This window comes from Odocoileus virginianus, chromosome 16 (assembly GCF_023699985.2).
Source record: "Odocoileus virginianus isolate 20LAN1187 ecotype Illinois chromosome 16, Ovbor_1.2, whole genome shotgun sequence".
NCBI classification, from domain to species: domain Eukaryota; kingdom Metazoa; phylum Chordata; class Mammalia; order Artiodactyla; family Cervidae; genus Odocoileus; species Odocoileus virginianus.
In genome coordinates, this window is record NC_069689.1 from 21,255,483 (window position 1) to 21,278,268 (window position 22,786).

General features: G+C 36.5%; 1 protein-coding gene across 9 annotated transcripts in view; it reads right to left on the reverse strand.

Annotated features, from left to right (window-relative positions):
* FANCM (FA complementation group M) overlaps positions 1 to 22,786 on the reverse strand; it is a 98,480-nt gene that overhangs the window by 35,062 nt on the left and 40,632 nt on the right. For 7 of the 9 annotated variants that reach the window (XR_011491796.1, XR_011491794.1, XR_011491795.1 and 4 more), the window contains 9 exons: positions 18,111 to 18,202; positions 17,945 to 18,013; positions 16,172 to 16,300; positions 15,310 to 15,466; positions 13,188 to 13,294; positions 10,795 to 11,319; positions 6,708 to 7,083; positions 4,834 to 5,125; positions 4,142 to 4,257 (listed from right to left, as the gene is read on the reverse strand). Coding sequence is in view for 5 of the 9 variants with exons in the window: in XM_070477986.1 (XP_070334087.1) it covers positions 4,142 to 4,257; positions 4,834 to 5,125; positions 6,708 to 7,083; positions 10,795 to 11,319; positions 13,188 to 13,294; positions 15,310 to 15,466; positions 16,172 to 16,300; positions 17,945 to 18,013; positions 18,111 to 18,202 (1,863 nt within the window). In the remaining 4 variants the exon portion in view is untranslated. Of the gene's footprint in view, positions 1 to 4,141; positions 4,258 to 4,833; positions 5,126 to 6,707; positions 7,084 to 10,794; positions 11,320 to 13,187; positions 13,295 to 15,309; positions 15,467 to 16,171; positions 16,301 to 17,944; positions 18,014 to 18,110; positions 18,203 to 22,786 lie in introns of those variants that run through there. The other 2 variants (XM_020881444.2, XR_011491797.1) reach the window with 2 other exon arrangements.

Sequence of the window (22,786 nt, forward strand, 5' to 3'; positions counted from 1 at the left end):
ATGATTCTGATGTCCTCTTTTAAATCTTCATATTCATCCTTTTGCTGTTTTTTGTGGTTATCATTGCTTTCATGAATTGTTTTCATTTTTAAAAAAAATCTGTGTCCTGCCTTATTTATTTACTTTCCAGTTGTGATTTTCTTTCCTGTAGATTCTTAACTTCTTTTCTGTGTGGAGAAGAACTTTCAGTATTTCCTTTAGGATAGGTTTAGCATTGCTGTAGTCTTTCAGTTTTTGCTTGTCTGTGAAATTCTTAATCTCTCCTTCTATTCTGAATTATATCCTTGCTGGGTAGAATATCCTAGTTTGCAGATTTTCCTATCAGGACTTTGATTATATCTTGCCACTTCTGTCTGGCATGTGCTGTCATATTTTCTTTTCTATCCTATTCCTTTTCATTTTTTAAAGATAGCCATGGCCAATAGTTTAAAAGGTACTGGTGTACATAAGCATGCATTATATACTTGAAACTTTTCATATATGTCGAATTACTACATTAGCCAAGAATTTAAAGTACAGAGAACTCAAATTTTGCTAGTGTTATGGAATGGGATAAGTATTCAGTTGATTTTGGCAACTTTCAGGTGTTATCCTTTAACCACTACAGCATTAGTTTGTAATATTTCCTTTGGGATAAAGTATACTGAATTTTGTCTACGTTTGAAGCAGTCTTCACAGGAGGTTAATTAGCAGAAAACTGGGGTATTGGAAGAATTTTCACTTAGCTAATATGAACTCTCTTGTAGTTTGAAACTGATTTTTCAACTCCACCATCAAGAAGAAAAACAACATTTAACAAAGGTAATGTACTTTTCTTTTGTAGCTCTGTTCTACTATAGGGTAGTCTCTTTATTAACACAGTATTAAAATTAATTGTTCTCAAGTGGGTAGACCTATCAATTTGTTTCCTATAGTTATTTTCAATTTCCTTGAAATTGCTTTTAGAAATATATTAATCTTTTTTATTAAACTTCTCGTTACAGAATTAGCAGAAAACTCTGGTATTGGAAAACTTTTCACAAAGGCTATGGAGTCTTTAGATGAAGAAGAGAACGATTATTATTTTTCAAATTCTGATTCTTCGTAGTATAAATAAGAGAACATGTCCAGGATGTTTATCAAGAAGCAGTGTATTTGTGTCTTCATCTGAAGTATATATATATATTTTCTTTATAGAAACTGCACATTCTTTTTCAAAGGTTTCATGTTTTATGTCTCTCATAAGCATCTTAGTCTGTTTAAGAAAATCATGTTCCATACAGGTTTTCTTATTTTTTTTTAAGCATTTAAGAAAATATTACTATTGTTAAATGGAGAGATGGGGGAGAATAGAATATAGATTGTAGCTACTGAGTTCATGAAAACTTTAGGTTAGCATTTGTTACCAGTTGGTATACAAGTCAGATCTAATGTTTTAATTACACGTTGTTTAAACCATTTTGACATGCTTTCTCCTGATTGTTTTTCTTAAAACTTGTGATTGGCACATCTGTGAAACCTATGTAAATTTCATTTATTGCTTTTAAGTATTTTTATTAAATAGAATGAGAAGACATTTTGTATTTTTAAGCAGACATAGCAAAAATTTGGTCTCAGTATTTAAAAGACTGGATTAGACAAAATATTCAGGTTACAGATTTACTACTGTAAGAAGTCAAGTTACTATGTCATGTCATAGTAAACACTGTTTTCCTTTGGGACAGCTTCTTTAGAAATAAACATCTTTTAGCATATTCTGCCATTATGTTTTAAATTTGACATGAAAATTTTTTTCCCTCTGTTTATAGTACATCACTCACCCTTTCCAGTTAGGTTTGTTCAAATAAAGTAAGTTTTTTCTTTAATAATATTTGTGTTTTGATTGGTTTTTCTAACTGCTGGATCATAGAAAAAAATGACCTTTTTGGTTAATGGTTCAGCTCTTTCCTTGAAAAATATCAAAACTTATAGAAAAAAGTACATTTGTTTCTTAAGAATTTAGTCAGTAATGATCAGCTACTAAAGAACTATAGAATTCATAGAAACACAAGATTTAAAAAGAATAGTGCAGGTAAAGTGAGATCATTCTCCTTTAAACTACCATGATAGTTTCTGCCACAAATAATTTTGCTAGGTGAAGGATGAAAAAAATGAAAGGGTTATGTTAGAGTAGCTCTAAAAAAACTACTGTAGAACTTTAAGTTACAAATATTTGGTGTAATAATGTGCTGTTTGATGTTAATGGAAGTATTTTAGGAATCAGAAGGTAGTTCAATTCTATAATAGGAAACAAAAAGGGTATTTTGAAATAGCATACACTTGACGTCAACTACAAGGTACCCCCACTCCCCATATTCCCTGTGACCTATCAAGTATCTGCCAGGTACCAGGTTACTCCCATTTCTTTCCATTGGGTCATTAGATAAACTAGTAAGGTTTAAGGTAACATCCAAAGGAGACTTCAAATTGGAAGAGAAAGACTTTGAGAGCTCAAAGGCAGACAAGATGGATTGATAAACAATAGGGTTGATAAGTGCAACCTGTGGGAATATAGAATGAGGCTGTTGAAGTTTAAAAATGGATAGAGGTCTCTACACAGCAAGCATAAGTAAATGAAATCCTCTAAGTTATGTCCCTCAAACCATGTCCATTTAGGAAACACTCTGTCTGCAGCGTGCACACAGCATCTGAGGACACTAGTGTCTGCGTGGGAGAGGCTGTGGGGAAGCCATCAGTCCGCGGCAATGCGAGGTTGCTGAGGGGGCTGCGTGCTTCTGGTGGAGCTGGGGCACAGGGCTCCGCCAGACGGCCCTACCCAGCACGCCCGCTGACCCACGCAGTGTTAGGGGCAGCAACACAGCACACTGGGGCTGGAAAGAGAAGCCCCTTTCCTCCTACCTGACGAAGCTGAGAACCATGCTCACTAGGGGGAAACGCTCAGAACGTCCACTCCACCACTGCACAGTGAGATCCTAAAGGATGAATCTGATCCTGAGAGATATACGGAAAACTGCACACCAGCCAATAATTTATATCACTTCCTTTACTCTCTGTAAAGGAGAAGTCTGACAAAATTACTGAACAGCAGGCAGAAGAGATCAACTGCTTTAGAAGAACTTAGAATTTACACTGTCCCAAAGGAGCTAAGTTCACAATCAGAGTAGCTTTTTTAGTGAAAGAAAACTATCTAGTTCTTGGGTTCCTGTTAGCTAGATTTCTCAGTCTACACTTGAGGAAGTCACTTGTTTCTGTGTCTCTTTTATCGTCTGATAAGAAAGAGAAAAGCAATCTGAATTAGATCAGCTTTGAAGGCCATGCCAAGTCTAAGTGAAACCCTCTGCTGTTCGGTTGATTCAACTCCCCAACAATGTGTAATAGAAGATAAAAATAAGGCAGAGAATAAAGGACCTTAGGTGGGGAAAACATATATCCATAATTATAGACTGCTTTAGCACTACACTGACTAGAAGGAAGAGACTCATGTTGCAGATAATAATACGGAACCATCTTAAAATATTAGTAGCATCACAGATGCAATGTGATGGGTCACAATGAAAGCCTGCATTTGACAGCTCAACCTATACTGAAATTTTGCAACTCCAGTATATCACTTCTTTGGTATTTCAACAACAACAAAAGTAGTATAGACTGGAGTTCATACTACTAGAATTTGACAGCTACTAGGATTCAGTTAAATTTTTGACTTCTCCTAGTTCCTGGGGCATTATCTCAATACACCTACCACCCATACCTATTCAATATTGTATATGTATAGGAAAAAATGTTTACGACCATTAAGCTGGCAGCAGATACATCAACCTATAATGCTAACAAATGACAATGACAGCACTATAATCTTTGGAAAATTCCTAAAATACATCTTTCACTCTAGCTTTTATTTCTTCACAGCACCTTAAATAAACTTTTTATTCAATAAGAAAGTTTCATTATCTAATTAACCAAAATAATTATTAAACACATGTTTTCAAAATTTACATATTCTATATAAACATGTACACAGTATAAAACAATAGATATGGCAATATTCTCATATATATATGTATTCAACATAAACTGCAGCAATGATTATTGAAGTGCATTTTGTATTGTTCTTTGATAACCCAACCTGAGCAGTCTGATCACGTATCAGATTTACTACTACCTTGGTTAAGATCAGTTGGCAACATTTGCATGTCAAATATATAGTGAATATATCTATAGATCTCCTCAGCCTTTTGATGAGTTACTTGTGCATACATGGAAATTTCTTGAGGTGTGCTGAAAAATAAACAAAAATCTACTTGAACTTCTGACTTATAAAATTCAATATTCTTGTTTAAAGAACACCAAACAAAAGCCTTTAAGGAAATAATTTTTCCCCCAGATTTCTACATTCACTTAATGTGTTTAGCATTGGTTTAAATAAAACAAAAGCACATTTATTTCCTATATTTGAAATCATTTAAAATTATAATTTCAACATCTTATTTGGGCCTGTAGTTTAATGTATTTGCTAATACCTTCATTTGATTTTCAAGCAATAAAGTCATTAAAACCTAGTAAAACTTTCAACTTGAACATTTTTTTAGTTACAGAACTAAAATGCCCAGAACTGTTAGACTGCAAGTGCTGTCTACCTCCACATAGGGCTCTAAGCTACAAATACAATGCTTACCTTTTTAACTCCCCCCTTCCATTAATGTCCTTAGCTTAATTCGGTAACTAGCAAAGTCTTTACTGAATGAATCTAACTGGCACTACACCTCTTTACTTTTAAAAAATATGAAAATTCCAATGAAATCCCTCTTAGAACAATTTTAAAGTAACCATTTAACAATATTAAAACAGACATACCTGTTTGTCATCTTTTTCACAGATGAAAACTGGTGACACATATTCAGTGCAGTTACATAACTTATATTGGGAATACTTAGATAAAATTGAAGAGTTTCACATTTCTTACTGTTCACCACTGTTGGAACATGAATGCCAACATTCTTTCTTTGTTCCACTAAAGACAATTCCTTTAGCAAATCTGCAGTTTCTTCTTGGCAGGAACTGAAAAGAATTCGGATCCCAGCACCAATTAAGGTAGTCAGCAGGCTGTCATAGCTCTTTGTTCTCCTAAACATCCTGGATGTGTCTCCTAAATATTTTTTATTTAAGAAAATGCAAACCTTAGTAACTTACATTGAGTAGAACTGTTAATACTATACATTATTAAAATCCCATGATCTATATCATTAAACTAGTGCTACGTAATGCTAATGAGAAATCCTACTGCTAAAGATTTAAAGTGATTCTCAAATATCTGAGAGAGAAAATAGGGAAAACTGTCTTTATAAGTGTCTTAAATTAGAATCAACAGAAGGCGAGTAGACAGGAGAAAGTATATTCTTAGCTCATTCCTGATGGCCAAGACCATATTCATCTATCAAATTCGTAATATTAGCATTACTGAAGCGTTCACTTAGTAATACTTCTAACAGATATACAATTCTCATGTATTTCTTTCAAGGATAACTTAATGATTCCACACCCATTATAATACCTCTAACTCTTGCCTGTTAATTTAACTCTTCCCTACTCTCATTCATCTCCTTTCCATGTCTACCTACATCCTTCTTTTGGCATTCTTCTTTATGCCAACAACAAAAAGTTTTTCCATAGCTTTTGTCACATTATTTTCCTTTTTATTAAAAATCTATTTCCTTTATAAAGGGTATGTTAGTATAAACTATAGAAATTTAGCACTAGAAAGACCCAAAAGATCACATAATCTAAAGCCCTCATTTGTCAAATTAAAAAAGAAAAAAGAAATTGGATTGGGGTTACTGAAAGAAAGAGTGATTTATTCAAGATCACCTGGTTCAATAATGATAGTGGTGATGAAAAGGTATGTTGCTCAATTCCTGAACCAACGTTTTACATAAACATTATTTCCTTTTATATACGTAATGACTGTATAATCCTTGAATTCTTCCATAGTGGCTTTCAGCTGCATGATTTCACTGAATTCTCGTAACACCACGGGATGACTAGGAAAAGTGTACTATTAACTCCTCAGAGGAGTTAACTGTCAAATGGAATGTCACATAGCTATAAAAGACATCAGAACTCAGTGCATCTTCTGATTCCATACCCTATTATCTTTTCACTAGTCTCAGGGATGCCCTATGCAGTTAAATATTACCCATAAAACTCCCTAGCTGAAGCTCCAAGCCTACATTTTCTAAAATATTCTAGGCACCCATTTTAGTGACCCACTGAGAATTCAATCTTAATGTATTCAACATTAAACACCTCTTTAGTCTCAAATCTGCTGCTTCTCCTATATTCATAATTTCAAAGAAGAGCACCACTACCTGACTGCTCAGTAATCAAGAAACTGGTCAGCTCAAGAGTAATTCTTGATTGCTTCCACTTACTCCTGCTAATTCTACCTTCTTAAACTCCTCAATCCTCCTCACCCATACTGCTGCCTTATTTCTGGCAACCTTCCCAGGGCTCCTCCCAGAAAAAGACATGATTGGTTCACTTGCCTTCAATTCACCCTCTTCAATGCTCATAAGCTGCATTTAAACACAGTGACTGATGAAAAATATTATGACATTATGTAAATATTCATGAGTCAGGTATTCACATTTTAAGAGCCTCCCACATCCTGACAGTAGAATAATGAACTAAATAATAGTCAAGTTCCTTTACAGCCTTATAAAAATACAAACCTGTTTTTTCTCTGTCCTTTTCCACAATCACACATATTCTTTCAAACATGCTCTGTAGGTACTGGATCTGATCGATGAGCTTGTTCTTATTGATGCTATTTAACATCTCAGACTGAGACCTCCTTTCCACCACCATGCGGTTACTCACAATATAATCACAACCATTAAGAGGACAGACCTCTACCTGTAAGCCATGAATTGCTCTTAGGGAAGAAACTACTTCTGAACCAGAAACGATTTCACGACTATCTACAAGAATACAAGTTCTGTGGCATTCCTGGGGCAGTCTTAGAGAAGCACGTGTGTCAGCCAAATATGGTCGCTGGTTGGAACAGCATGGCACAGAAGTGCCAGAATCCTCCAGAGCAGTAGCGCCCTGAAAAGTAGAAAACATCAATCACCATCAATTACACGTATGTTGACGCCATAAACTTCTAACACCTAGGCTGACTTTTCTCACTCATACTTCTTCTTCCTTCAACAGGACCAAAGGTACTGTGTAGATGAAGCTACCACTAGCTACCCTTAACACCTAGTAGGATGGCTAGACATTTTCTAAAAGGAAAATGCGTTGATGAGAATGTGAATAAAACTGGGACGTGTACTGTTGGTGGGAATGAAAATGATGCAGCCACTCAGGAAAACTTTGGCAAGTTCTCAATGTTGAATTACCATATGGCCCAGGAATTCCACTTCAAGATAACATAGCCATGATAACTGAAAACAGAGACTCAGCTACTTGTATGCCAAAGTACTTCTGGAAAATCCTCAGCCATTGCCTGTTCAACTAAATCTACTTGCTCTCTCTTCTCCTTAATTCTACTTTCTCTCTTTCTCCTTTCCTTCCTCTGCAAAGGGTCTTCACCCAGGCCCTGGGGACTACAGAGTTTGTTGTTCTTCCCCCAGTGGCTAAATGCTTTTTGTTCCACAGGGGAACGCGGGGAGAAGGAACTAGATGGGGCTTGGTGCCTTGCCCACGCAGCTGCTGGTCACTTGCCCACTGCCTGCAATGGGAAGAAGGTTTCCTCTCTCAGTCTCTTTTGTGAACACTTGATGACTAGCAATTCATTAAAGTTTTAGCTGAGGTCTCCTTACTAGATTGTACAATGTCCAGTGACTGTTGCAACTCAGCAAGTCTCTCCATGGAGGCACTTGTCTTTCCTTAGATATCCGGCTAATTGGTCACCATGCAGCCTCAGATCCAGATAAACTTATGATTTTGTAGATTATCTGGCCTTTTTTTGTTGTTGTTGCAAGAATGGGAGCAACATTCTTTCCAGCCTTCTATATTCAAAGCTAAAGAGGAAGTGCTAATCACTCAGAATAATCTTTAAAATGCATTTAATATTCAATTTTTAAAGGAAAAGAATAAATCTAATGAAGGAAGATGACACCAAAGAAACAAAAAATATTAGAAATATTTATTTACCTTTGAATGCAAAATGGATTTTTAAACACTGATGTCAGAAATGATAAAGAAAAAAATTGGAACTCTATAAAAAAGCTAAAATTTCCTATGGCAAAACCTACTTAAAACAAAGGCAAATGATGAACAAGGAACACTGTGTATATAATATATGTGACAGATAAATATTAACATTTTCAGTATCGTAACAGTTTTTGACAGGATATTTAGTTTCTTTTCTGTCTTTTCAAATTTACCTCAAATTCTTTCCCCTCCTAATTTGAAGAAGAATCATACCATGCAGTAGATGATAGAAATTAAAATAGACTTCTATAAAAATCTACCTATCCTTTTTCACAGTCCTCAAAATATTACTAGGGTATATCTATGGTTCTGGTTGGAGCACGCTAAAGTAGAGATACAGGGAGTGCTTACCGCTTTTCAAAGCATTGTGCAAGGACTACCGACCTTGACCCTTGGAATTACCATCTTTCTACTAGAGCTGATACTTCTGAGAGAAATGAAGTGCTTTGTTGTTCTCCAATCTACTGATAAGACAATCTAGTCAACTTTATCTAATTATTCCTCCCAGACATACTTTCATGCCAAAAGAAAAAAAAAAAGTCTGGAGATAATGTACGGAAATGCCAATCTGAGGGCCACTGTGTGGACAGCGGAGCACGCTGCTCAGGTGGGACGGCCTGGAAACCCAGAGGAAGCAACGGGAGAAGTCTTGGTCTGGGGATTCCTACTACTGTCACTTTAACCCCCATTTTAGCAAAATTACTGCAACTATAAACTCCTAAAAACTGAAAATAGTTTTGGGGATTACTTTAGCAATAGTAAAATAAAAAGGAGCTGGAAAGTAAACTACATAACCATTCTGGAAGGAAAGAAATTCAAAGGAAGAAAATCAGGCCCCTAACCTCCACTCCAGCATTTGGAAAACTCAGCAGTGGCCACAGGACTGGAAAAGGTCAGTTTTCATTCCAGTCCCAAAGAAAGGCAATCCCAAAGAATGCTCAAACTACTGCACAATTGCACTCATCTCACACGCTAGTAAAGTAATGCTCAAAATTCTCCAAGCCAGGCTTCAGCAATACATGAACCATGAACTTCCAGATGTTCAAGCTGGTTTTAGAAAAGGCAGAGGAACCAGAGATCAAATTGCCAATATCTGCTGGATCATTGAAAAAGCTAGAGAGTTCCAGAAAAACATCTATTTCTGCTTTATTGACTACGCCAAAGCCTTCGACTGTGTGGATCGCAATAAACTGCGGAAAATTCTTCACGAGATGGGAATACCAGACCACCTGACCTGCCTCTTGAGAAACCTGTATGCAGGTCAGGAAGCAACAGTTAGAACTGGACATGGAACAACAGACTGGTTCCAAATAGGAAAAGAAGTATGTCAAGGCTGTATATTGTCACCCTGCTTATTTAACTTATATGCAGAGTACATCATGAGAAACGCTGGGCTGGAAGAAGCACAAGCTGGAATCAAGATTGCTGGGAGAAATATCAATAACTTCAGATATGCAGATGACACCACCCTTATGGCAGAAAGTGAAGAGGAACTAAAAAGCCTCTTGATGAAAGCAAAAGAGGAGAATGAAAAAGTTGACCTAAAGCTTAACATTCAGAAAACTAAGACCATGGCATCTGGTCCCATCACTTCATGGGAAATAGTTGGGGAGACAGTGGAAACAGTGTCAGACTTTATTTTTTTGGGCTCCAAAATCACTGCAGATGGTGACTGCAGCCAGGAAATTAAAAGACGCTTACTCTGAAAGGAAAGTTATGACTAACCTAGATATATTAAAAAGCAGAGACATTACTTTGCCAACAAAGGTCCGTCTAATCAAGGCTATGGTTTTTCCAGTGGTCATGTATGGATGTGAGAGTTGGACTGTGAAGAAAGCTGAGCACTGAAAAATTGATGCTTTTGAACTGTGGTGTTGGAGAAGACTCTTGAGAGTCTCTTGGACTACAAGGAGATCCAATCAGTCCATCCTAAAGGAGATCAGTCCTGGGTGTTCATTGGAAGGACTGATGCTAAAGCTGAAACTCCAATACTCTGGCCACCTCATGTGAAGAGTTGACTCATTGGAAAAGACCCTGATTCTGGGAGAGACTGGGGGCAGGAGGAGAAGTGGATGACAGAGGATGAGATGGCTGGATGGCATCACCGACTCGATGGGCATGAGTTTGAGTAAACTCCGGGAGTTGGTGATGGACAGGGAGGCCTGGCATGCTGTGATTCATGGGGTTGCAAAGAGTTGGACACGACTAAGCGACTGAACTAAGTAACTAACCTCCTCTCCCCAGTAAGTAGATGAGAGTTATATACCTGAAGCCTTCAGAGAGGGAAAGAAAATTTAATCTGGGGAAACTAGTTCTGAGCATGTAATGTCTGTTGCAAGAAGCTAATTTCCTGTATTCTTTTTATAAAAGAAGCATGTTTCCTTACAGTGTTCTTAAGAAAGCTATTAACATATTAAAAAAATAAGCATCCTATGAATTAGCTATATAATTTAGTATGCTGATTTCTTGTCTGAAGAATTCTATTACTTGTTAATTTTTCTTTGATCTAGTTATTTAACACAAAAGAAAGGAAAACAAATAAACAAAAAAACCTTTTGGTAAACGCATGAAGGCTTTTTTTTCTGGTTTGATTCATACCTTCAACTGAACTGGAAACTTTCCACAGTCTTTCTGTGCACTGACCGCAGTGAACAATGATGAAGCAGATTCCATGTTCGTATGGTTCTGAGGTTTGAAGTCTGAGACATCAGAAATGGGAACCTTTAAATTAGGTGGTGTCTGTTGTCTCTGGTTTAGCAATTGATTACCAACTGGATTAGAGTGGTCCCTGGACTGCAATGAAGACCCAGAAGACACTGTGCTTGGGTTAACCACAATCCTGAATTCTTGTTTATCCTTTACATCGTGTTCCTCCTCACTTGAATCATCCAGTAAAATAATTCTGGATAATTTATTTTTTGAACGTGCACAATTTTGTCTCATCTTCATTTGTTTTAGCTTTACTGCACGTCGGGTTTTATATTTTTTACTCTCATTTGTATAGCAGTCTTCAGTTATTAGGTTAAAATCAACACAAACTTCTTCACTCGACTGGCTTTTGCAAGACTCCTCTTCATCAACACAAAAACTGTCTTCTAAATAGGTTTCATCTTGCTCAGGAATCTACAATAAAAACACAAATAAGAATATAATAGATTTCATAAAACCAGCATGTTTTTAACATATTCTTTTAAGTTCATGATCGCTCTCTGAATATTTATTTCATTTACTTTATTAATTCAGTCACTTGCTCAGCTGACTCCTTACTGAGCATATTCTTTTTTTCCTCCAGTTTTATTGGGATATAATTGGCATACAACACCGTATAAGTTTAAGGTGTACAGCATAATGATTTGACTCACTACATCATGAAATAAATTTAGTGAACAGTCCTCATCTCAGAGAGAGACAAAATTAAAGAAACAGAAAAACATACTTTTTCCTTGTGGTGAGAACTCTCAGGATTTACTTTCGACAATTTTCATATTTAACATACAGCAGTATTAATTATATTTATCATGTACATTACATCCCAAGGTCTGTGTCTGCATGAATGCCCAGTCATGTCTGACTCTTTGTAACCCCGTGGACTGTAGCCCACCAGGATTCTTTGTCCATGGCATTTCCCAGGCAAGAATACTAGAGTGGGTTGCCATTTTCTCCTCCAGGGGATCTTTCCAACCCAGGGATCGAACCTGCATTTCTTGTGTCTCCTGCACTGAGCAGGATGCTTTACTAACTGTGACACCTGGGAAGCCCATCACAAGTACCTATTTATCTTACAACTGAAGTTTTGCACATTTTGACTGCCTTCATCCAATCCGCCTTTCCCCCACAGCATCCCCCACCCCTGCCTCTGATAACCATAAACCTGACCCCTTTCCTATGCGTTAGTTTGTTTTTGAATTATAATTAACCTACAACATGATGTTAGTTTTGTGACACAACATACATTTCAAACTGATCACCATAAGTCTAGTTACATTCTATCACTGTACAGAGACATTACATAATTATTAACTATATTCCCCACACTGTACATTTCATAGGTATGACATTTATTTTGCAACTGGAAATTTGTATCCCTTAATCTCTCTCACCTATTTCTCTCCTCCCCACCCATTCCTCTCTGGCAACCACCTGATTGTTCTTTGTGTCTAGGATTTACTTATTATGGTGGTTCATTTGTTTTATTTTTCAGATTCTACATATAAGTGAAATCATACAATATTTTTCTTTCTCTGACTTCTTTCACTTAGCATAATGCCCTCTAGGTCCATCCATGTGGTCACAAAAGGCAAAATTTCTTCTTCTCTATGGCAGAGTAAACTTCCAGTTTTTATATATACCACATCTTCTTTCTGAGTATATTCTTTAATGGAAGAAAATGGGAAGTTTGGGAATGAAAAAAAAAATACTGATTTACCCTCTAGAAATTTATGGTCTAGAGCAAGTAGCCAGAAAAATGAACAGTAATTCATAAAATGCTGTGGTAAGTAATTCATAAAACACTATATAATAAATACAATGAAAGTACAGAGTAAGAATGATCATAAAAAAATGCCCATATTTCTGAGCTGAATATGGCAATTTATAAACAAATAAGACTAATGCAAAATTGATTCCATAAATGAAAAATAATCTGTAATTTTTGTGATATGCCATTTTAATGGGAAAAATTAATTTCTAAGAGAAATATGACAACAGAAGAGTTAAAATTTTAACTAGTTCTATTCACTTCCTTTAAATATTCTAATTGGAAAACAAATTCAGAGTATATTCTAATTAGCTCATTAACAAAAGGAAACTGTGATCAAATTATGACTGAAAGGGATTTTGAGAATTCACATAGTCCATCTTCCCTACTCAGGGCAGAAACTTCTGCAAACAGTTCTGATGGAGTTTTAGAAACAAAATGAAGGCTTCATTAACAGGAATATATTCCAACATCACCGCCAAGAAATTCTCCACTGTATTTCTATAGTTCATACCTGGGAAAAAATGTTTATGTTGCTATGTTTCTTATGGACCATTTTGTATCGATTGCTCATCAATGGACTTCGCACTGATTTCATGTAAACAGCTCTCATTTCAGAATCTGTATAAAGATAAAAAAAATTGTCAAATACCCAAATTACTTAAACGAAAAGTAAATAAGTATTTAACTTTGACCTATCCCAGATTAGCGATTCCCTGGTGGCTCATTGGTAAAGAACCCACCTGCCAATGTAGGAGGCTTGGGTTCTACCCCTGGGTCAGGCAGAGCCCATAGAGGAGGAAATGGCAACCCACTCCAGTATTCTTGCCTGGGAAATCCTATGGACAGAAGAGCCTGGCAGGCTGCAGTCCAATGGGTTGGAGAGAATTGGACATGACTTAGTGACTAAACAACAATACAGTATGTAACCTTTTGAATCTGGCTTTTTTCATAAAGCACAATTCATGTGATAATCACATGCCGATTATTTTTTAAAGTTATATAGTAAAGAGTACCTAAGAAATGAGGCATGAAAAAAAAAAAATGTGGATTTTGAGATTTTCTTAAAAAAAAAAAAAACAACAACTCTGAAATCCTACATATTTCAAACATACTGTGAAAAAAGAGTACTGTGTCTAAACGGAGTTTCAGATCTCCCTATTCTTTATCACAACTGAGCTACCTTCAACCTTCCCAATAGCAGCAACTGAAGTCCTACCTGTTGCTCAAGCCCACTGACTCCCTCTTTGTCTCTCTGCCGCTGCTGTTAAGTCGCTTCAGTTGTGTCCGACTCTGTGAGACCCCATAGACGGCAGCCCACCAGGCTCCTTTGTCCATGGGATTTTCCAGGCAAGAACACTGGAGTGGGATGCCATTGCTTTTTGTCTCTCTAATCCATCAGAAAATCCCATCAGCTGTACATAGCCAGAACCCAATCTTTCCCTCCTCTCACTGCCACCATCATTCCTTGATTAGATTACTGCCATGGCCATATAATGGTCCTTTCTTCCACCTTTGTTCCCAGATAGGTCAGTCTCAACACAGAAGCTGGAGTGATACAAAATAACATGAGTTGCTGCTCATTCATTACCCCTCTGATTTCACTTCCTACTACCCCACTTCTTCCCTTTCAGTTCTAGTCATAATGATGTTCCCTTGAAAATGCCAGGCACACTCCTGCTTCAGGGCCTTTACACTGGTCATCTCTGCATCAGCATTCTCCCACCAGATTCTACTATAAACCTGGGAAAGAAGCCTTATTCTGCAAATCATATCTGAATCAGCAACACACTACTGAGACCTTTGTATTTAAAGCCTTCTTCTTTAAAGTCATGGACCTTGGGAAACTTTGCCGTCTTAAGTCATATGAGACCCTGGAGGAGCAGAATAATGGCAAGATTTGGGAAAGATAAGAATCCAGAAAAGCCCACTACAATCTTCCCCATTTCCATTGCAGCCAATCTGAATCATCTATAGAAGACCTGCTCAAGCACTATTTGGGGAGACTGTTTTCTAAAAGTAGTCTCCCTTACGTGACGAATTTAATAAATTTATCTTTGTGTCTCAGCTGGTTTTAACAGACTGCATGGTTGAATTCCTCATCTCCTATAGTCTGGACAAATGTAACCTCAATGAGGTCAACCCCTAATTACCCTGCTCAAATTTATAGCTTAATACCCCAACCCCTGACACTCCAAATCTTCATCTTACTCAATTTGTTTTTGTTTTTCTGTAAACTTGTCTTACACTAAATAATTTAGTTATTGTGTATATTGTTACTCTTCTTCCATTCTAATGTATGCTTTTGAAGCACAGGGGGTTTTGTCCATTTTGTTCATAGATACAGCTTTCTCAAGAACCTTACAGAGTGCTAGGCACATACCAGGCATTAATACTTGTTTAAATGAATAACTGACAGCCAGCCAGGTCTCTAGAGACTGTTTTCTAAAAATAGTAATTTTTAAAATTAGTAGCCTATAAACAAACAACTCTCACATAAAGGAAATATTACAGAATTACCAAGTATTTTACACACATCAAATTTAATTCCCTTTAAAGTCAAGGTTCTTTGGAAAAAGTATAACCACAGTAAAAGCATTAAAAATGAAAAGAAAAAGTATTATTGTATCATTTACCATTTATAGCCTGTGACAGTTGAGGCTCATCATTTAAAAAGTCAAGTAGTGAGGAGTCTTGTTCATTTTCTGACTCATCATTTTCATCTGATGAAACACATTCTGCATCTTCTTGGGAAAGTTCTGCTTCTTCATCTAAAAACTTCCTAGCTACGAGCTAAGATAAATGAGAAAACAGGAAAGTGCCTTTAAGAAAATCATTTAATGTCCTCAAATAACTGAAAATAGTTTTGGAAAATGGATTTCTTGCCAGTGCTTTTAAGATCAAAAATAATAAAAATAGAAAACTTCGAGAAGAAATGATAAAGTAGCATATCTATATAAAATGTCTTCTTTTAATTGTTATAAATAAAATAAAGTACAGGTCAGCATGTCTGCTTGCTGAATGTTTCTTAATAAAGTCTCTTGAGTCTTTCAACAATTCATTTTTTCCAGGAAAAATACAGTGCCACAAAAGGACTGATCAGAAAAAAAAAGTGCTAAGAATTCTTTTCCAAAAATTTGATAAGAAAAACAATATAAATATTATAAAAGCAAATATTTTAAAATTCAGATTTCTGTCTATATTTTCTTCCATTTGAATGTTACATCTTCAGTACACTAAAGTTTCTTCATTTAGTTCTTCAAAATGTCACAACATTGCAAGATAGTTTCAAAACACAAAGATAAACTAAAAAACCACACTTTGACTTTTTAATTCTAGTAAAAAAAAGTAAAGTTAGGGTCAAAATAATTTTCAAGTTTTGTTTTTTTCCTATAAAGAAATCATAGGGAAATCTACTTCTATGTAAAATCTACTCTCTGTACTAATTAAAAATATATAGTATATTTATATAAAACTAAGAAACTGAAAAAAGTTTACCTTTAGGTGATTCTGTCTCTTTCGGACTTTGATACTTCTTTTGGCATTCCTCTTATGATCCTTTAAGTCTTCTGATAGTGGATCTCGTTTGTGAAAATTATCACTCTCATCACTAGATGATAAATCTAACTATAATTCAATAAAATTCTTGCATAAGAAAATATTATTTAAGTGTTGTATCTTAATTAGTTTCTGAAGGGTTGTTGCTTCTATTATCATGTTTCCCTTTTAAATAGTTGACCAAACATTTTCATGTTAGAAAAATAAAATGCTCTTACAACTCAGAGCCATGCACAAATACATAATATTTTAAAATTTAAAAGTTAGATAATTCTAAGTAATAAAATAATAAATTATAAGTAATACTAATACAGTATTCATTCAATTTTGTATGAAATTGAATGTATCTGATGAATGTTTAGTTTAACTGTTTCCTTTAAAAGATCCTGAAGGGCTTCACAAAAAAAAGCTGTCTATAAATATAGCTGTCAAAATCAATTCAAACATACACAAGTCCTTACAAACTAAGAAAAAATATACCAACAAATCTTTTGACTATGAAGCCTACTACAGTATCTCTTACAGAATAATATAAAACCAATCCAAATAATCAAAAGAAATTTATCAAAGTAACTTCAATTAACAGGGATAATTTTAGGTTAAGGTGGATTAAGCATCAGCATTATCAATATTTTAATTCACGTCTAGCAAGTCAATCAGACATTTTAGATAAAGTAGCAAGTTAAAACAATTTTTTAAATGGAGTTTTATATGAGTACACAAAGTTAATGAGGGTTGATTGCATTTTTAATTAATCTTGCACAAATTATACTAGTTAGTATTAGAGAATTAAAACACACAAGATTTCCTAGTCTCAAAATTTAGCTGTCAGCTATAAACTGATGACAAATGAATACTAAAGCCTTAAGATGTGCCCACTGACCAAATTTCACATTTTCATAGTTGTCAGTGCCTGCCAGACACTGTCACTTTACTGTCCCACCTGGACTTCAAACTCGAACATATTCAACACTGAACTCACCACTCTTTCTTGTTTCCTCTAAAAACATGATGTATCTGCCAACTAAACCCAAGCCAAAACTGAACAGTCATTGTGGACTCCTCCTTTCCCTTCTTTCAAACTCATTCAGTAAGCAAAAGAATGAGTAAGGCCTTCCAAAAGCTTACCCAGATTTTTCTCCAGCTTTACTTTCTGGTACTTTTTACCTTTACAATCCACAACAAGAGATGCCATTTCCCTGTTCTGTACCCTTCTTTAAGCTGCTGGGAATGCCTTCCCTTCTCCCTTCTTTTCCCCTAAAATATGTACGCTTTAAGATTTGTATAAGGTGTTATTTTCAAGAAGCTTGCCAGAACTCCCAAGGTCTAGGTTAAGTTTTATCTTCTCTCATCACTTAAAAAATTATATGGAAACTATCCATTTACTTATCTATCCTTCCTACTAGATTATGCACTTAAACAGTATCAGGAAATACTCTTTATACTATCCCCAGCATCTTACACAGTAGATACATGGTAGGTATTTAATCAATGTTTCATGAATTGTTGGAGTGTACTGACAAAAATAGGAACAGTTTCTTGAAGGAGTTTAAAATTAAAATAGAAATTCCAGTCACTGAAGATTTACTATCTTTTTCTGTTAAAAATACCTGTAAGATCAAATATACCTATGCTCAACTATTCACATATTTCTCTTGTAATATTTATCTCAAAAAGATTTGAATTACTATTTATTATTTGTTATTTACTTACTCTGTTTGGAGGAACCCTGCGCTTTCTGACAACCTGAAGTGGAGAATCAACTTCGCTATTTTTCTGATTCTAGATAAAGCAGACAAAGTAAAAATTAAAAAAAAAAGTTTTAAGGGAAACAAGAAACTTTATATGATCTTGCTACTGTGATTACTGACCAACTCACCTCTGGGGATTCTAAAACATTTCCTTTTGTTTTTTTACTTTTTCTTCGGAAAATCTCATCATCTTCACTTTCACGGCTTGATAATCGTTCATCTACAATTTATTTAAAGATAATGAATCTGGTCAACAGATTTAAGTTTGTCCAACCGCAGCTATCTATTTTATTGATGGGTACAGTAAAAATTGTTCCTGGCAATCTCAACATTTATTCAGTCTCAAAGACAGTTATTCTTGTATCACTCACTCTGGAGCAAGCCAGATGCTATACGGTAAGAATAGAGGAAGTAATCCTACGGGGACGAAAACAAGGCAGGAAACTGAGGCCTCTTATACAACAGCAATGTGACCCGATAAGCTGATTCAAGCCTTTAGATAACTGTAGCCCTGGCCAATGTTTTGAATGCAATCTCATAAAATATGTGGAGTCAGAACTCCCGGCCAAGCCATTCTCGAATTCCTAGTCTAGAGAAACGGAAATCATACATGCTGTTTTAAGCCATTAAGTTTGCAGTAAATTTGTTATGCAGCTAGAGATAAATAATACAGATTTTGGTGCATGGAAATAGGGAATTAATTACCAAATACCTAAACGGTGGATACAGTTTTAGAGCTAAAGAGTGGGCAGAAGCTAAAAGAACTTGTTTTTTGTTGTTAAAAGAATTTTTGAGGAGAGTTTTTGTGAAAGTTTGAAGACCCTCAAAGGAATTGTTTATAGAAGATTAATGGCCATTGAGGAGGTCATGGGTAACAGCTTAAAGAAGTAAGAAAATCCTCATTAGAAATTATAGGAAAGAGAAATCTCACTATAGTGCCAGAAAGTTTAACAACGTTGCAGTAACACAGAAAGTAGAAAATGTACCTCATGAAGGAGACCATCTTACCTGTCTCCTGAGACCCCTGTCAAGGAGCAACAATTAGACCCAGACAGGAAACAACTGACTGGTTCAAAATTGGGAAAGCAGTAGGACAAGACTGTACACTGTCACCTTGTTTATTTAACATATGCAGAGTACATCATGGGAAATTCTGAGCTAGACCATAAAGAAGGCCAAGAGCCAAAGAATTGGTACTTTAATACTTTGGCCACCTGATGCAAAGAGTCAATTCATTGGGAGAGACCCTGATGCTGGGAAAGATTGAAGGCAAAAGGAGAAGGGGATGGCAGAGGATGAGATGATTAGATAGCATCACCGACTCAATGGACATGAAATTGAGCAAAATCTGGAAGACTGAAGGACAGAGGAGTCTACAGTCTATGGGGGTCTCAAAGAGTTGGACATAACTGAGTGAGTGAACAACAACAATGAAGGAGGTGCTCTAAGCAAGAAGATTTCCAGACAACATGTTTAAGGTATCACCTATGCTTCTTGTTTAAATGTGAAAGGAGAGAGAGGAATTAAAGAAAGTACATTAAATATGAAACAGGCGGACTTTCTTGGTGGCCCAGTAGCTAAAACTCCGCACTTCCAACGTAGGGGCTCAGGTTCGATCCCTGGAACTAGATCCCACGTGCCACAACGGAAGAGCTCGCATGCCAACAGGTAAAAGACCCCACATGTTGCAACTAAGACCCGGCACAGCCAAATCAATCAATCAATCAATCAAAACATGAACCAGTTGAGACTTGCTGGTTTTGAAAATTACCAGCGGCCACCGCGTGATTGGCTGTTCCTCTCGCCGGGCCGCCGGCTCCGCCGCGAGGAGCAGGAGTCTGGGAAGCAGCAAGTGGCTTCTTCCCGCATCAGACAGCACAGGGTGGGCTGCCGTCAGCCTCAGCAGGCCCGGGCAGGCCTCGTGAGAATGTAGGACGTAAGCGTTTTGGGAGGTTCGCAAAGCGGACTGCGGAGCCCCTGCCTGCAGCTTTGGTCTCCGCCCTGGCTCCGGCCTTACTTGTGTTTCCCCCACAAGAATGGCTTCCCCCAGCCTTTCCTGATGTTGGTGAGGTTTGGACGTATTAGTAATATTGTTATTTTTCTTACTATCATCATCATTTTGAGAGTCCACTGCGTATAAGCATTGGTGGTCCTGCGCAGGGCGCCATGCAGAAAGCCATGAGTTAGAAGCTGGAGGAAGGAGGGCTTATAGATGCTTGAGGACTGTCCTTAAACCAGCATGAAATGCTGGAGGTAAGTCAGCTTTATAAATTGTGCTGATGCTTTTATAATCTAGGAGCTTAGGGTTTAGTAGGGAGGGTTATTCGTTGACTAAACACTCGTTTATTGAGCCGCCTTCTGTTGTCCCAGGTACCCTGCTGAGTGTAATGGTTGCAAAGGCCAGTGGGACCCAGTCCTGGTTCTTTAGGACCTCTGTCTGTGTGTTGGGACTGGTGGGTGAGACAAGGAAATGGAAGATGGGAATGGGTGAATATTTGGTGTGTGATGCCTACTATGGTCGGAAAAAGTGCTGTGAGAGTCAGAGGAGGGGGTAACGAGGGAGTTAGGGACCACTCAACCGAGAAGGGGGCTTCCCTGATAGCTCAACTGGTAAAGAATCCGCCTGCAATGCAGGAGACCCCGGTTCGATTCTTGGATCAGGAACATCCACTGAAGAAGGGAAGGACTACACCCTCCTGGAGAATTCCATGGACTGTATAGTCCATGAGGTCGCAAAAAAAAAGAAAAAAAGAAGAAGAAGAAAAAAAAAGACAATTACCAGCTTCTCCAGATGGCAAACAATGTTAAATTAAGAAATCTTCCAGGCAAAGACCTAATCTAGAAGACTGCCAGGAAACTACAGTCCAGATGATGCTGAGGGTATAACTGTAAATGATTTAAGATCTCAGAAAGATCAAAGGTGGTTTCTCAGAGTACCATTCAGTCGGACGGTACTCTAAACATTTTAAAGATGTCTCTTACATTCGCTCTCAAACAACAGATTTTCTAAGAAGATTAAGGAACTATCTTTACACATCTCAGCAGAAGCCAAAGTTAGAGAAGAACTCAGCTCCAAAAGATTTGTGGACATGGCTAGTGTCTAACGGAATGAACCTCAAGTAAGATTCACAAGAGATCCACAAATATTTATGAGAATTAGATGAGGAAAAAAACCACAGCCAGCTACAACTAAAAGGGGCAGAGAGAGTACAAAATGAAGAGGCCTTTAGATCCCCAAATTTTTACTGGAAGGACACAACCTGAGAAAGCTCCACAAGTGCTACCTATTAGGAAACTGGACTAGGCATCCAGAGGATAGAGCCAAGAACCATGGAGAATTATTCCCAGGCTTTGAGTACTAATCAAGAAACTTTCAGTCTTGGCTCTGCTAGATTTTAGAATCACTGTGGACTAGAGATTCCTGCGTGCTTCCCATCATCCTTCCTTGTTTTCAAATAAACCACTTTGGAAGCAGATTTTACATGCCCAGTCAAGTCTTCAGATGACTGCAACCCCAAGTGAAATCTTGACTATAATCTCATGAGAAATTTAAGCCAGAATGACCCAGTTAAGCAACTCTGAAATTCCTAAACTACAGAAACTGTGAGATAAATGCTATTTTAAGCCACTAAATTAGGGGGAGTAATTTTTTACACAGCAGTACAAAACTAATACAAACTCACACAGTATATTTCTCCTTATGCTCTGGGCTAATAAAGTATCTATCTAGACAGATTGTTGTATACATATAACATGGTAAATGATCCTAAATCTTCTATTTCAACTAAGCGGAATAAAAAACACTAAAAAAACCAAACTCATAATAAATAGCGCCTTAATGGCTATGCATTCAGAACCAATATTGCCCACGGTCAGTCATTAAGTGCAATGCTAGGAAAAAGTTTTAATGCAAATCTGACACAAAGAAAAATTACCTCGCTCATTAACAAAGACTTAATATAAAGGCACTAAATGTTAAAGGACCTAGGCAACATACTTAGTAAAAAAACTAAGTGTCAGAGTATATCCAAAATTATGTAGACAAGTTAGTCTTTAAAAATTAACTGTATATCCAGAACTTATAAGTTTTTATCTTAAAACATTCATGAATCATAGGATTTATAGAGGAAATTCTCATTTTATCCTGTAACTACTCTTTTTCCTTAGCCATAAAAAGTAAGATTCATAAGTGGCCTTTTATAATAATCTATACATAGAGTAGAGTTGAGTTCTATAACAGGATCTAAAGGATATTTAAATCATTATATTTTTGATATATAAATCACTGGTATTTAAATCATCTGTTTTCTGGATTTTCTACAGAATTAGATTATACAGATCCAAAGATTCCTACAGATCTTCTATGACCTTATCTCAATCTTTTAAATACAGTCTTATTTCTCAGTTTTGTTATATAAATCCCCTACTTTATACCCCCCCAAACTTTACACTTGCTTTCTTTCCCTCTGCTTTCATCATTTACAACATCCAAATTCTCTTTTGATTATCTTCAACAAGTCCAAATCATTAATATTCCCAAGGAGCCGAGATGAAAACCTACATCAGAAGTGAACATTTTCAATCTAAACCAGTTCAAAATGTTTTCATCTTCTGAACCTAAATGTCCACCATCTTATTATTCATCTGGTAGTTATTTCCATATTTACTGGTATCTTTTCAAACTTATATGTCATACAATTGTTTGTGTTTTATAATTAAGGGCTAGAGCCAAATCTCACACTTCTGTATTTCAGTGTCTAGCACAGTACCTTCCCATGGCATGCATGCCATAAATACATGCAGA